Source organism: Rhipicephalus microplus, chromosome 4 (genome assembly GCF_043290135.1).
Source record: "Rhipicephalus microplus isolate Deutch F79 chromosome 4, USDA_Rmic, whole genome shotgun sequence".
In the NCBI taxonomy this organism is placed as follows: Eukaryota; Metazoa; Arthropoda; class Arachnida; order Ixodida; family Ixodidae; genus Rhipicephalus; species Rhipicephalus microplus.
In genome coordinates, this window is record NC_134703.1 from 33,788,616 (window position 1) to 33,805,238 (window position 16,623).

At 45.5% G+C, this 16,623-nt stretch overlaps 1 protein-coding gene across 1 annotated transcript; it reads left to right on the top strand.

Annotated features, from left to right (window-relative positions):
* The first annotated feature begins 4,778 nt into the window (after positions 1–4,778).
* Positions 4,779–13,712, top strand: LOC142813882 (uncharacterized). The gene is made up of 4 exons (XM_075891840.1): positions 4,779–5,038; positions 8,530–8,622; positions 9,572–10,909; positions 12,276–13,712. Exons 3-4 carry the CDS (start codon positions 9,778–9,780, stop codon positions 12,851–12,853), a joined length of 1,710 nt encoding a protein of 569 aa, XP_075747955.1. The 5' UTR covers positions 4,779–5,038; positions 8,530–8,622; positions 9,572–9,777; the 3' UTR covers positions 12,854–13,712.
* Positions 13,713–16,623: the final 2,911 nt, after the last annotated feature.

Sequence of the window (16,623 nt, forward strand, 5' to 3'; positions counted from 1 at the left end):
AACAACCTCCGGAAGGTCCCAGGCGCACTGCGGGAATTGACATCTTGCGTCATCTCGATGTTCCTCGCCTTCAAGCCGAGGGTTTGGATAGGCTTCCATTGGGAAGCGAGTAGCTGTACTTGGTCTTACCAGCAATGGTGGGCGCGAGGTTTTCTCTCAGAGAGAGAGAGAGAGAGAGAGAGAGAGAGAGAGAGAGAGAAAGAGATTGACTTTATTTCGTATCCTGAGGAGGTTGAGAAAGGGCCATTCCGACCCTTAATTCAACCTGGAGGCCCCGCCCAGGATGGCGCTGGCAGGCGAAGGCTTGTAGCGATGTCCCGGGCCCTCTGGACCGCCTGTAGTTGCAGCTTGTATTGATTGCTCTTGAGGGCTTCCTGCCAAGCCTCTTGAGGTTTTCTCTCAAGGGAGGGAGGGAGAGGTTCGTCGTAGAGCCCTCCTCCTTATATGTCCATTGACTTACTGTAGCGGCGTTCGTCGCCGCACCGCCGCGTCGGCCAAAAAAGCCAAATGCTAGACAAGTGACATTTGTTACAATGTTTTAATAGCGGAGAGCGTACAATGTGCAATCGCAGCCGACAATGGAACGCGCGTATAGGACGATCAACGGTGTTTCAGAAGTAAATCGGAAATATCTCTCGTGATATCCCGGCGACCTCCATTAAATTTTCGTGCATACATTTGTCGGGTCCGGTGTCATCTACTATGCGTCATACCTCTTTCTTACAGATGCTTCAGGAGTGAATGTGATTATAACACGGAGCAGGTGATATGCGCCACGGCGTGGATGCGACTCCGTTCTTGTTTTTCCTCTGTCAATCTATGAATAACCTCAAAACAATGACTACTGTTTAATAACCTAACAAATATTATTTTGAGATTTTGTTCCGAAAATTGAGTTCTTGCAGCAATCAGTAGCATAAACGTGTGCACGACGATTCACAATGTTAATGATGATGGTTCCCGGAGGAATGGCCCAACCCATTACGGGGGATCAGCCACAAAACGTACGGCGATAGAATTTGTGAATAAAATATAATAAATAAGTAAATATAAGATAGAGAAAGAATTCTTGCGCTACCCAAGGAGGTCAGTTTAGTTCCTTTTTTGTTAAACATTTTGGTACATCCCCACGATGCATCCAAAATCACTTTATTGCGGCCAAATTTTATCTGCACAGCGCTGTCATTTAAAAACATTCAATTTTTTGCGAGGTCGATCGAAATTGCATCGTAAATCTTGCTAACCTTTCTTTTTCTTTCTCTCCTTTCCTTTTTTTTGTTGCAGTGTGGTAGAAACAAGCAAACAAGCAGGCACTGAGAATGCCCGTCGAAAGCAAGCCAACCTCGCCGTCGGCGACCAAGCGCCGCAGCAAGCACGACACAGTGCACGGTTCGAGTCAAGCTTCAAAGAAAACTGGCGTATTGCTCAAGGATCAGGAGGACCCCGCCTTGAAGGCACGTACGCCATGTTCTTAACCCTCTCTTGCCATTGTCAAATAGGAAGGAAACGCGGCGCCGAAGGCGCTTTGTCTCAGAGTAACACATATATCATCGACCCATCATCATCCATACGACTGTCCCGGCATGTCTTCACCCCTCCCCCAAGGTTCGCGTTAGGGGGAAGTTTTTGTTTCGGGTAGAAGACCATACCATGACAAGGGGGCCGCCGATCGGCGCTAGGCGCCAAACAGACGCGGCCTGCCTCCCGGCGTACAAGCTTGGGAGACTCACTTACCCACATGCACCCGTTGCAGCGCGTCAACGCGGGACACTCTAGCACGGATCTTTCTGACGCGGCGTCGTGAAGAGATTGGGCACGTAGATATACGCGAAGCTGTGCGCCCACTCTCTCCTTAGGGAGGGGCACGACGCTGCGTCAGAGCGTGGCTTTTTGACGCGCTGCAACGGCTGCTTGCGGTCAGGCCTTAAAGGCCAACTCCGGCGATTTTTCGAGGTCAGTGGATCTCAATGAAACTTCTTGGGTATGTTCTTTTGCACATTTCCGTCATTCATGCCAAATTACAGGATTGAGAGATGCGCTGATTGTTTGATAATGAATTTTTTAAAATGGCCCCGAAAAGCTCTCGTCGATTGTCAGAATCATTGGCAACACTGTCTGTGTGACGTCATGTTTGGCATGTCAACGAAAGTGACGCAGCCGAGGGCATCGCTACTTTGGCCGCTGCAGCGTTTATTGTGCTGGCCACAAGGCGACGGCAGCGTTGTTTGGCACGGGTATAGCACAGGAAAGCTTCCTTCCTTCCTCTGCGTTGTTTGGACGGTCTTCGCTGGTCTGGCCTTCACAAGTTTTATACTACGCGCCGGCGGGACCAGTATATGACCTCCGGTACTTACCAAATAGTACGTAATACGCAGACAGGGCGCCCGGTCGGCTTTCGGTTTCGGGTTCACATCTTTTTTGCTTTATAAAAATTATTTTCGAATTTCCTGAGCATTTCAGCTATTGGGCTCGTGACAAGAGTGTCTCAGGAACATAGAAACACCATTAACCTGCCACTGTAGAAAAATCGCCGGAGTTGGCCTTCAAGCGTGACAGTGGTGACGAAGTGGCGTTTACTGAGGGACCAGATTTACCAATCAGCACGGCCGATCAGTTACCCTGGCCTTATAAGTGGACACCTTAAATAGGGGCAAATGAACAAGGCAAATAAACCATACAGAACCTTCTGTAACGCCAAAAAGTGAATAAAATGGGTGGACGCAAAAGAACCAATTAAGAGGACTAAGAGGCTTCGCTCGCTTGGCTTATAGGCTGTGGCTGCACCGAAACTTTGCATCCTTTTCATAATTATCCACTTGAGCCTATAGGTAGGCTTCACATGTTACTGATTTTGCGTGCTCTACAGATGGTGCAATGTTTTGAGCCGCGTTGCGCTCCACCTAGCTCTCAGGTCGTTCAAGGGTCGCCGAAAAACTTAGTTTGTTGAGAGACATGTGAACATCTCTGACATTTTGTGCCCATGCATGGGGTTTAAGGCAACAAGCGGAGCACACGATTAAGTTCTTTCTAAATACCCCGTCTTAGAACAAGACTCTCGTTGTGATTCCCTGTAAATATCGGGCAGATTCGCATAGGAAGTTTCTAATGACAGATTGTAAACAGGCGCAAAACAGATTGATTTTATGAGCGCGTTGCTTATTCCTGCGCTGCAGGGAACTGCTCAAGTCAGAGCAAACGAAAGTCTGCGTCCTGAATTTTCATAAGAATTGCGCAAGTCAGACGGGAACGGTCTGTCCTTTGCTCAAGCTCGGCCACTGTCACTCAACATATTCATATTAGCCCACAGGGCCTGTATTATCCCGCAATAGGGGGCCGAGATGGTTGTGGTGTAAGGTGAAATCATAACAATTAGCCCATATAAGTGAACTACATAACAGGTGAATTGTGTACATAGGAAGAAAAAAAAAACACTGTATGCCATCCCATCAATAACATGATAAAAAGGAGGGGGAGGAGACAAGTCTCGTCCTAGGTCAGTGGAACCTGTGATTTTGCGATTGCTCGTGAAATTGAGCCGAATTTCCCATCCAAGTACTATCAAAATCGATGAAAGGAAGCATGCACCGGGAAATGGAAGAACATTGTTAGTTTAGGAACATCAATGAAAGAACGTCGATTGCGTGTGAACTAAAGTCTCTAGATTTTTCTCTTTATGGAACAATCGAGGAACTTTAGTCTGAACCATTCCGTTCTTACTGTATATCAACTCGTATACTATGGATGTTATCTGCAGAAAGCCCACAAGAAAGGGCAAGGAGTCACTGTGTGTCTTGTTCATGAATCGCGCCCAATCGCGCTCGCGTTTTCCACGTGAGAAGCTTTAATCTTGCGTGGGCGTCCCGCTTGAAAAAAAGACGCCATGGCGAAATGATTTGAGAATTTATGCAGCTGTGGGAATGTCGCACACTTGAGGTGTGTACCCGAGAGACAAAATAGCAAGTGCGCTTTCGGGCATAATTGACAGGAGTATTTTCTCTTGAGGAGGGGGGGGGGGCGAACCTGTGTTGCATCATGGCGCGGTGAAAGGGGAGAGCACTGGTGCAACTTGCGTGCGGGCAAGTGCCGGTGTTGCTTGATGGAAGGAAGCAAACGACAAGAGGTGAAGAAAAAGCTAGAATGTTAGCCAGTCTAGAAGGACCGGTTATGCTATCCTAAATCGGGGGAAGGGATGGCGAGTTATAAAGACGAGAAAAAAGAAAGAAGAGACAGCACGCAGACAGAACGTCACACTTTACAGTCATCATAAGTCCATAACCACCTGTGCAAGTCTGTTGCCTTGATGATATTGAGCACTGCCTTCGCCTCCTTCACCCGCGATGACATCTCAGCACGACATTCCAAAATGGTTCCTGCCGTCACCGGTCTACGATCTACGCGAGTGTTGTTAGGTGGGAAGCACAAAAGGGTAGGGAAATGCCCTGACGTTTTGCAGGTGGGCAAAATGATAGTTACAAGAGATGGGGGCAAAAGGGCAGAGGAGTTCAAAAGACTCCCCTTCGCAATTCCTTCCCGTCACCCCTGCCTTCAGCAGAGCTTCCGTCTGCACAACTCGGACAATTTTGTCTAACTTATTTCACCCGCAAATACAAGCAGGCAATGCAAATAGTACGGAGCGGTTTTCTCGTGCAGCCATTCACTGGGGTGCGAAACTCGCGCCAAACTGGCCTACTTCGTGTAGAACACGAAGTAGGCCGCACGAAGTAGGCTACACAAAGTGGAGCTTTTGCACGTGTACAGACCACTCCCGTCGGTATCCCTTCACTGCCAAGACAAATTGTGCAATGCTCGTGTTCCGCGTTGCAGCAGCTGAGGCCAGTACTTTTCGTAAGGTGTTAATTAACTTCGTTTAAATTTGGTCTTTTTCACAAGCTTTGGAACAAGAACAACGTGGCGAGCTATTTGTGATACGCGCCCGAGTTACGTTTCTTCCCGCATTGACAGATTGGCAGCAACGAAAGGATCGCAAAAGAGGCGCCGAGACCATGCAGGGAAAAACCGGCGGGAAGCGAACTTCCAGGTATGTCACCCTCAAGCCGAGGCTTTATTATGTTGGGGAATATCATTTCGCTATACGTGAACAACGCATCGGTAATGTAATGTTCCACATTCGCATTTTCGCGGATCGGAAGCACAACCAAAAGAGATGCTCACACAGACACGTTAATGTGCCCACAGGATAATAATAATAATAATAATAATAATAATAATAATAATAATAATAATAATAATAATAATAATAATAATAATAATAATAATAATAATAATAATAATAATAATAATAATAATAATAATAATGGATGCTTAATTTCCAAAACCACAATAAGATTATGAGAGACGCCGTAGTGGAGGGTTCCAGAAAGTCCAACCATCTGGTGTTCGCACTCTATAGGATTTCTCCTCCATCGAAATTCGACCATCACGCCTGGGATAGATCAAACCCACGAAGTTAGCGTTACCAGTCCAGTGCCGTAACCGCTTCACCACCACGGCGGACACAGCGCACACAGGCGGGGACAAAGGAAGGCGACGCAGCGCTGACGTGTCTGTCCCCGTCTCGGTGTCTGTAACGTTAAGATGTATTACACCCAAGCCATCCTATTGAGTTTCCAACACCGGTCCGCCTCGGTGAAGCGTGGTTACGTTGCTCGGCTGCTGACCGAAAGGTTGTGGGTTCGATTCCCGCTGCGACGGTCGCATTTCAATGGAGGCGAAATGCTAGAGGTTGGTGTACTGTACATATACCATGTTGATGCATTGTAAAGAGAGATGGTCCAAATTTTCGGAGCCCTCCACTTCGGCGTCGTGGTTTTGGGAAGTAAGACCCCTATTAATATTATTACTACAATTGTTGTAGAGCTTTCAACAGCTCTACATAATTTTCCCAATAGCCTCCTTCAATAACATTAAGAGACACATTTCGCGAAGCCAATCAAATAATGTAAGATGGCGCCGGCTCTGTATACGTAGTACGTTGTGTACATTTTCATGTGCGGCCGAAATTCCACTGGTTTACGCGGAGTGCATAGGTAAACTTTTTTATCATCATTCATAAAGGATCACTGTATGATTGTTTCTATTGGCAGCATGTTTACATCGGCTGCAGTGTTTCGTATGCAAGTAACATTCATATACACCTGAAGTGGGCTATTGCGGAAGCGCTTTCTGGTTTAGAAATTCATCCCGACTCAAAGAACCGCGGCTCAAGCCACGAGTTTCCTTATGCCTTGAAAGTCACGAGAGGATGCGTGTTTCCCACTCTTAGAAACAAAGGCCGACATATTCACTAACTAAATACTGACAGTTTACTTTTTACAAGAAACACTATGGCGTTTTGGTAAGCAAAGCTATAGTAAAGAGTAGAGAAAGGAGTGTATACAGACACAAGAGCTCATAGTCAAGGCCACTACGCACAATGCACGATGCATTGTGTGCTCCGATGAACCAGTGTGCTTTCGCTGTTACACCTGCCAGTGTGCGCCACTGATGCTGGTGCTTTTAAGCGACACGTCACTAAGCCTGCATTCGATATAAGCTTCATGCAGTTCATACAGTCAGAAAGTAACAAGACATGAAATGCTGCCGGACATTATGCACGTTCACGCTCTACCACTCTTCGACCATTTCAGACAAATGTGAGAGTTTTTCATTGAGGATACTGTTCCTTTGTTTTTGAAAGTGAAAACATCAAACAAGCACGAATGTTCCACTTCAACGCGGAACAGCCACAAACATGAGCAAGCTCCATCATCACAAAAATACAGCAAACGAAAAACATCATGCGTTTTAGTAAGCAAAGCTAGTAAAATGCAGGCTTGGTGAACTCACTACCTGATTAGTAAGTGAACCGTACTCACTGGAATGGTTGTATAGCACGTTGCTGAATAGTTAGTAAGTGCAGTAGGACTTATTAACCGTAACAACTCTGGTGAACTACCATTAGCCAAATAAAGGTGTACGCGAATTTTGTTCGTATGTGCGTGTGGATTGCCGTATCAGGTTTATTGTTTGTATATTTCAAAGTCACATATAAGATGAAATAAGCAACAAAGCAGCGTCTTTCTTACACACTAATTATTAACCACTAATTAATTCATGTAATTACCATAGTAAGTACACATCGCAACGACATCCATAGGAGCTTGAACGGACCCCAATTGAGAACAGACATACGAAGGCACCCGCGGAATATCAAGATATATACGTACTCAGTATCTACTGTAACAGTAGCTGGAAGGCTATTTGTGCACCTACTTAAGAATGCGCATCGTGACCTGGTTGGAAACCACAGAGTTTACAGCAATAATCGACGTTTTTTATATACGCAACATTTTGTACCATTCTGAGTATGTTTCTGCCATTACATAGCACGAAACTGTTTATATAGTTCAGCATTACGGCCAAATATAAGGCACCAGGCAATATTCATGGCTCAGTAATTACCTAGCTAAAAACACCAAGAAAGCTTCCCAGACTTGAAACGGTAAAATTTACAAGAACATTTTTGAACATATGTTAACACAGCGCACGCCTCCGCGGACACAAGGGAAGGGACCAACCCCAGCGCTCCCTTCTTCTCTTGAGTCCGCGTATTCGTACGCTGTGTAAAAATACGTTAAAGTACTGTCACCAACTGGCCCAGCTTTCAGTCGTCCTACAAAACTTACTATATTTACTAGCTGCTGGCTAGTAAGTACATGTGTTCACCATTTGCAAACAAGATTGCACACACGGTTAAAGCGAAATGGCCGTACTGCAAGGAATAAATAAATTATTTAAATAAATTATTAAATAAAAGTGTTACGAAAGAGACACGACATCTATGACACGACCATGAGGGCAGCACTAAAGGCAGTAATTGGGGCATATAGTAACCCCGTTGACACGTTTACTACCGTCTAACGTCAGCACCTGTAATTTTGTTCTCACATTTAGTGTGCAGGGGTTAGTAAAGGTGATCACTACTTGCGTGTGCGACCACTTAATAAACGTCACTAACCCTACCGACTGTTGTGCGTTATGCTATAATTGTGAGTCTTATGCAAAATACTACCAGAAAATTAAGCTGATGGCCAGTTAACCTGTACAATGTGAGCAACCAAAGTAAAGCTTTCTGTCATGTGCACGCACGCACGCATGCCTTTGGTTACTGTTAGCATCGCGTAGAAGCCTTGGGAATCTGGGCAGATATGTAGGCGTATCTGAGGTTGTCACTGTGGTGTGTATTTACCAGGATAATCATATGAAAAGACAATACTATACAGTCTCAGTTCTTTATTTGAGGCTGTCAGAGAAGTGAATAATTCTTTGTAACTGATTCTTTGCGGGCAGTAACTGCAAGTAGCACGTCATTAACTAGTACCAACAGTTGTAGCAGTAGAATTAGCAATATACTTTATTAGTAATAGATTCGGTTACTACACAGTAGACTATAATGTGACAACCGTTTACTACCTTAAAATTCGTAGCACTGCTTTTTTTTTTTAATTGTGAAGGGCTAACTTTGTGCAGTCGAAGAGCGCAACCAAGCCGGAAGGCTGATCACTACAGCACCACCCGTTGGCCAAACGGAAGACCCCTACTGCAAGGAGCTCAGCAAAAGTGGTGAGGCCGTCAACCGGAAGCTTAGAAGGTGCCCCATCCGTATTACACGGAAGTGCGGCAACCGATCACCTTCGCGAACTAAGCAAATAGTTCCGTGCATGCACAGGGCAATTTTCTCCAGAACCGGGCTCACCGGCCGTCCGGTTCATGGCGCCAGTCTCATGCGCGTGGCCATTGGTGCAGGCTTGCGTGCATCTGCCTTTAAGGAGGAAATGCCACGAAGTTCTGATTTATAGCACCCAGCTATGAGACGTGACAGTTGATCTTGAAGCCTATAGTCCTACATAGAAAATCACAAATCATTTCTGCGTGCCTTTTGTCCCATATACAAGCAGGTCCTTTCATGAGACAAGAAAGGACACGTGGAAAATGTGTGAAACCTCGTGGGAAAACTGTACGATTAATATTGCCCTTGACCTATTCCATGCACACCTGTTTCTGACGCGAAATACATATTGTGAATAGGGGACAAAAGAAAGACACTCAGCTGTTTTTTTTTCCACTTTACACATGTTGCTCGGGCCAGAAAAAAAAATATATATATATGCACACTAACATTTTCTGCACAGCATCATACGGTCGCAGGCAGACTGAGCTAGATTTCTGTAACTTTCCACGTTTACCATTGTCCGCCCGCGAACAGCGGCGTCGCCAAAGGGCAGGCGAATAACTGCCCCACACTTCCTACAGCTCTTACAAGTGAAACTGCACGCATTTTTTTCTTGATACCGCCGACAACCGTCAATTTCAAGCTTTCGCCGCTATAAGGTGAGAGTAACGCGAAAGCCGTTTTCACTTCGACGCTTGGCGAGCTATGGTAGTCAGTATTGTGTGGCACCACATAGCCTCGATGGTAATCGTAATAACGTTCACAGTCAGGGTTCCCGCCAGAATCGTTCATCGATATGTTTTCAGAGATGTGTTCCAGTGAGCGCAATCACTTTTGCAGACCCGTTGGTTCTCCTGCCAGAGTGTCCGTTGAGTCCAGAGGACAGCCCGCACGCTTCACCAGCCAGTGAACGAGGACGTGCGCTGAGATATACCTCGGTGGTCAGCGCCGTGATCTGCAGCACCGTTGTCTTTATCATCGCATCCTTCGTAGTCGCCACGTTCATAGCCGCAAGGAAGGTCATACGATCTTACAGCGCTCTGACGATGAGGCTGCAGCTCATCCACGATCTGGCAAACATCTGCGAGTCTCACGGATGCCGACAAGCGTTGTGGCTTTTGAACGCATCGTGCGATACGTCTGTGGACATCTGCTCGGACTTCTACGGTTTCGTGTGCGGCCTCTGGGATGCCAAAACACCGGTTGGTCATAAGATGTCCTATGCCAAGGCGCTTCGTTTCAACTACAGCTCCATGGTGTACGAAGCCCTCGCCCGCACACTATTTTCACCGCAGGCTAAAGGCACCGACGCTTACAACATGGCACAGGCCTACAGCTCCTGTGTCGGCTTCTGGGCCAACTCGTCAACAAACCTAGAAAATATGCTCAAGGCGGCCAGTGTAAATCCTCGAGCTTTCATCAATGTTAAAAACATTTCACAGCTCTTTCAACTAACGATCCAAACCAACATTGAGACCAGGCTGACCTCAGTCGTGAAGGTTGTCTACGCCATGACACACGCTACTGTAGGCGTCCTGACAGGAACCTCGATGCACTCGGCATCTTTCATACCAGAAATTGAAGAAGCCTTGCTCGAGCAACTAGCCTCGTCATTAGGGGACACGGGTGTCTTCAAGATAATCGGTATTATGAAAACGCTGGACAAACTTATCATGAACATCACAGATGCTCATTTAGAAGACACCACACTCCACGAAGCCTTGACGACCAGAGCAGATCTTCCAGCGCATGGCATTTATTGGGGGGACGTCTTGATGAAATACGCTCCACCAGCTGGATTCAAGCGCCCTCCACGTACTAACAGTGAAGGCGCCATTCGCGACATATTCCAGATACTGGCTACAGCACCGTTACACGCCGCCAAGATGTACTTGTTGATTGTTCCTTTCGCAAGATACGTCAGCTTCGAGCTCAGGGCAGCATCTCGACGAAGCTTCCTGCCAGATTCAATGATGGCCCGCTTATGCATTCGCTACCTTTACGCGATGTTTGGACCTAGCGCACACGCTACCCTAATGCAAGTCATGGGCACTGACAAGGCTGCAAGTAGCTACATGTGGAACAATATAAGACAGCAATCCCAAGCTCTGCGCTACGTTGGCACTGGCTTCAAGCTAAGCAGAGACGCCCTGCTGAACGCAACGCTCAAGTCTCACAGTGAGTATGACGATACTAGTATTTTCTACATGCAAAAAATTCTAAACTGCGTGGTAACGACAAACAGCTTTCGTTCAGTCGGCTCGCATGACCGGAAAACAATCATATATGGCACCTCGCGTAGCCTAGCTACTACACAGCGCGTGCAGCACATCAACTCGGCTGGTGCACTCTGTCTTCGTCTTCTTCATCATAGGATTGACAATAAAGACAGACATACATCCCTTGGCGACGTACATCCCAGAAACGAAAATAGGTATCGCACGCTTTTGTACGTATCACCTAGTATTTTAGTGGATAATAAGAACTGTGGCCAGCACACCTATTGAAGTTGACACGATGAATGTGCAATGTAAGCCATTGAGAAACTCTATGATGTAACCACTTCAATGCCTGTGCCTTCTAAAAACAAAATAGGCACACTAGAAATACAGTGACCTAAACAGCATCGGAGAAAGAATCTTGGTAATAGGCAGCGTGGTAATTGATACATTCTAACTAGGAATCATTGATTAGGGTCTTTCAAATTGAAGTCACGCTAATAATTTATCAGCCACGAGCTCCGCTGTTAGTCCGGCTTTGCAAACCACCCACATTCCGACAAACGTTATTTCGAAAAAAAAAATTATACGAAACTCTGGGCGGGTTTTCGTCATCACTCTCACCAACTCTTAAGACACATACGTACGCATCTGTATGCATAATCAAATAAGAAAGTTTCATAGCCAGAGCTACATTGGTCGCACCGCTCGCCGCATCATGCAGCTGGCGTAACTTCAGAGGAGGAGTCGATCGAACCGCGTTGCAGCCGCAGTTCCAGTTGACCAGCGTTGCGTATGTGCGTGCATGTGTGCATCATTACACCAGTCATCATGCTTTTTTTCACTGCCGTTTTGGCCACCGCCAGATCATCAAAAAACTGTTCCAAGCAGATTATGCGGTCTGTCGTGAGCAGTCCACTTTTCACATAGGATACGAAGCTTCGTCATACTTGAAATTGGGAGTTCCGCGCGACCTAGTGCGGATTAAAAAGACGTAACAGTTTCTGGTGCAGAGGATAGATCTGTTTAACTGTTACTTATTTGCCTTAACATTTAAGGACACTGTGAACACACAAAAACTTCAAGCAACTTGCTCTTCTGTTTAATTCTCTTGTTCAAACTATAGCGCTTAGAAGTTTTTTCAATAAATCTGAAGTTCTTCATGCTAGAGTTCGAAAAAAAACATATTTAAGTATCGTTGATACAGCATTTATACAGCTGTGTACATGCGGGAGAAATGCCACCACAGTGAAACAGCCGATGCTTTACATCATCAATGATGCGAAATACGTAGCGATAACAACATCTCCAATCTTCACTTGCAGGGGACGACGTGGAGCCAGATGGGGGCCTGCTGCAAGTGTCGTACAGCAGTGACTTTATGGCCAACTTGATAATACTGGTTAGACACACGGGGAAGCAAGTGGAGCTCCGCCCCTATATGTTGCCCACCGAGAACGAAGCTGAAGTGGCAACGGAACTTCTTGTACCGGATTTCTACTACAACGACTCCACAGAAGCCAGCATCAACTACGGCACTCTTGGCGGCCACATGGCCCGGATGCTATTTGACGCCGCATTTCCCGAAAAGTACTCTTCCAAGTACGTCGGCTGCCTGGACGAGTTCACAGTGCATAACGCCATACCATTTGACAAGACGGACTGGCAGCGATACGTCAACATGCAATGGTCCATGAATGCATCCTTCGAGTCGTTACAGAGAGAAAGGGAAACCGCTCGGTCTTCCTTACTGCACCAACGACTCTTCTTTTTGCGATACGCCATGTCTATCTGTGGCGAAGATACGTCAGCGGTGAAAAGCCTACAGTATGCCGCCCGAACTTCTCTTAGCTTCGCGACAGCTTTCAACTGCTACAGACCACCCAAGAACCCGTGCACCTAACTACATTCATTTTGAACAATACAACCTTTCTTCGCAATTACGGGACATCCGACATGTTAGGTGTGCTAACACTGCATGTTTTCCGCCAGCTCTACATTATAAGCTTACAAATGTTATCACGACAGCCTTCGGGTACACTAAAATATAGTAAGGTCGTTTACTTTCATTACGCCCAAAGCATATATAATTGCCTATACTTCACCCATTTCTGCGCGCCGATATGTATACGTATTCCAACGGCTTGACAAGTAAATAGGCATAGACTGGCTAACGGATTTTTGTGACCTACCATTTGCGCATGGCTCTTCAGCAGTGATGGCAGCATATTGCAAAAACTGACTGGAAACCTAAAAGTAGAACGATTGATTGATATGTGGGGCTTAATGTCCCATAACCACCATATGATTATGAGAGACGCCGTAGTGGAGGGCTCCGGAAATTTTGACCACATGGTTTTTTTTAACGTGCACCTAAATCTGAGCACACTGGCGTACAACATATCCGCCTTCATCGGAAATGCGGTCGCCGCAGCCGGGACTCGATCCCGCGACCTGGGGGTCAGCAGCAAGGTAGCTTAGCCACTAGACCACCGCGGCGGGGCCAAAATAAGAAACGTAGTAAAGTTGTGGGGAGGCTCACATTCCTTAATAAGTTGTTTTCACCGCATAGCGTATCTTACCGCGAGAAGCGACCACGGATCGCCCCCACCATCTCCTTCCAATTCTCCCGAACGCGCCTCCGTTCACTGGACGCATGACCAGCGAACAACGCGAGCTCAGCGCCCCCAAGACTAAAGGCCTAAACACACGCAACAGTTCTGGTGCGGCGCGGCCAGGGGCGTACCAACTTTTTTGCAAGTGAAGAGCAAACATAACTCGCTCGTCAGCTGGAATATATATATATATATATATATATATATATATATATATATATATATATATATATATATATATATATATATATATATATATATATAATCAGCTGTTTTTAATATGGCATATTGTTTGCCATTCGTTCTTCAGCATTTCAAATTCTCTGTGCCATAAAATTGCCTGCTTCTTACATGACATCATGAATCTGTGAAATGTAGCTGTGTTCATTACAGCGTATGCACATTAAACAGGGCTTTCACATGCTGTACAATACCTAAAACGTTTTAGGGCAGTCGGAGAGCATCTTTTTCTAAATATTATTCAAGTAGACTAGCCGCCACCCACACTATCAGCGGCTACTTAAAGCAGCTGGCGAGATGAAATATTACAAGTTTATAAAATATTTTCACCTGCAGCATGAAATTATTTAGTAGTTTGTACGGGCACACATCTCTGCGATATCATCCTTGTTGAGAGAGAGAGAGAGGAACAGAGAGAAATAAGCAGCGCTGCATGTGTGTGCTTCTTTGCTGTCCAAGTTGTATTTGGAGATGCAAAAGATTATTCAAGTTGAATGAAAACCTACTATCCCGACTCTCAAATGAACCTCTATAGTGCTAAAAACCATAGTCTTTCAGCTTCTTCTCACTACTTTATAATATTTCACTACTTTATAATATTCCCTAATAACAGCATAATTAAGTGATTACTGTGGTGAAGGAAAACTTAGCCTCAATTATTGCTTTCCCCAGTGCCGAAAGTGCTGCTATCCCCAATGTCGAAAGTGGGGGGCTCAGCCCCCCCTAACTTTTCTCAGTGGGGGGGCTCACGCCCCTCCTTGCCTCCTCGGCTGGTATGCCTATGGGCGAGGCGTGGCTACATGAAACATTTATGTTCAGGGATGCACGGAACAGGGATGCACCATCATCATATGCAACAGTAACGAGAAGTGTGAAGGGCAAATAACATGGGAGGTAGAAAGGCTGCAGTCGACGATAGATTATGCACTGATGTCACATAGAAAGTATGATAGGCTCAGGGGAATGCACATAGATGAATGAGGCTTCAGAAGTCTGGGTAGTGATCACAAACGTATCAAGAGCAATGAAAGTGGGAAAGTGACAAGATGAGCAACTACGGGGGAATTTTCATTCAGAAAGGCAAATAGATATAGCTACTAAACAAATTGAGAAAGTAATTGCCGAGGATAATAAAACAGTGTGGACGTACATCTGATTTATTTAGACTGTGTGAGATTGAGCTTGCTAAGGCACGTGACAAGTCACCCCGGAAAAAAAAAGGAGACAAAAACCCAAAAGTTGGCTGGATGAGGAAGTTAAGAGAGCCATAGCAACACGTCAGGAAGCCTCTTGGGAACACAGACATGCTAAGCAGCGAGGTGAACCAACAGATGATGTTGAAACAAAAATGCGACATCTTTATAGGCTGTAGAAGGAAGGCATCCATTCTGATCAATGAAAAAATTACAAGAAAGAGGGCTCATTGGCTGGCAGAAGTACATAAAAAGGATAGTAAGGCAGCTGCAAATATTTGGAATCATCTAAACTGCCTAAGAAATGAGACAAGCCTAAAGCAGAGGTTTATAATTACAGCTCAAGGTGTTAGGCTAGAAGGCAATGAAGCTATTGAATATATAATAAGGGTGACAGAAAAATTTCAACAAAGAAGTGCCTTATGCACCTTATAGACAAGGATGGATTAAGTGAGGCAGTGGCTTCACTTTCACGAGAGTGGGAAAGGGCTGAGAAGAGGGTTCCTAGTAATACATCAAAAGGCCCAGATGGCATTCCCATTATGCTGATAAAGGCACTGTTACCCAAGTCTAAGCGTACTTTATGAGAGGCAGGGAGCAAAACAATAATCGATGGTGAAGTCCCCGATGGATGGAAAATCAGCAGGATGAGCATGATCTATAAAGAAAAGGGAGACAAAGCTGTCATAAATAACTACCGTCCTATAACAGTGACATCAGTGGTCTACAGGCTGGTGATGGAGATTATAAAGGAAAGACTGCAGGAATAGATAGAGGACGAGGGGGTGCTGGGAGAACTCCAGAATGGGTTTCGGAAACACAGGAGTTTGGAAGACAATCTGTTCTCACTGACGCAGTGCATCCAAATAGCAGAAGAGGAACACGGGCTCCTGTGGCTAGCATTTTTAAATATCAAGGCAGCGTACGATAGTGTGGTTCAAAAGGACTTGTATGGAATGCTGGACACACTAGGTGTAGAAGATGGAGTCACTAATCTTTCAAAGGATATCTATGAAAGTAACAAGGTAGTTATAAAATGGCAGAAACAGGTATCCAAGCCCACAGAGATAAAATGGGGGCTTAGGCAGGGGTGTCCTCTGCCACCTTTATTATTCATGATGTACCTACCAGAATTAGAGGCCCAACTAGAGGGGAGTGGACTTGGTTTCAACCTGTCTTTCATCAAACAAGGAAAACTCATTGAACAGGCACTACCAGCATTGATGTACGCAGATGATATAGTGCTAATGGCCGACAACAAGGAAGATTTGCGGAGAATGATGGACATCTGTGGTAATGAGGGAGATAGATTAGATTTCACATTCAGTAAGGAAAAATCAGCAGTCATGATTTTTAATGACAATGAAGGTAGTGAGCTTAGAATACAGGAAGTCACGCTAAAGATAACAGATAAATACAAATATCTGGATGTATGGATAAGCAATAGGAAAGAGCGCCTAAGGGAACATGAAATATACGTAACGACTAAAGGTAACAGGAATACAGCCATGATGAAAAATAGGGCACTGTGGAGTTACAATAGGTATGATGATGCGAGAGGAATATGAAAAGGGGTCATGGTTCCTGGTCTGACGTTCGGCAATGCGGTCTTGTGCATGAGATCA

Bases quoted from the DNA above. Each gene is read 5' to 3' on its own strand.
- LOC142813882 (XM_075891840.1), top strand. From the start codon at position 9,778: ATGAGGCTGCAGCTCATCCACGATCTGGCAAACATCTGCGAGTCTCAC. The intron at 10,910-12,275 runs GTGAGTATGACG...CTTCACTTGCAG, and splicing joins CGCAACGCTCAAGTCTCACA to GGGACGACGTGGAGCCAGAT.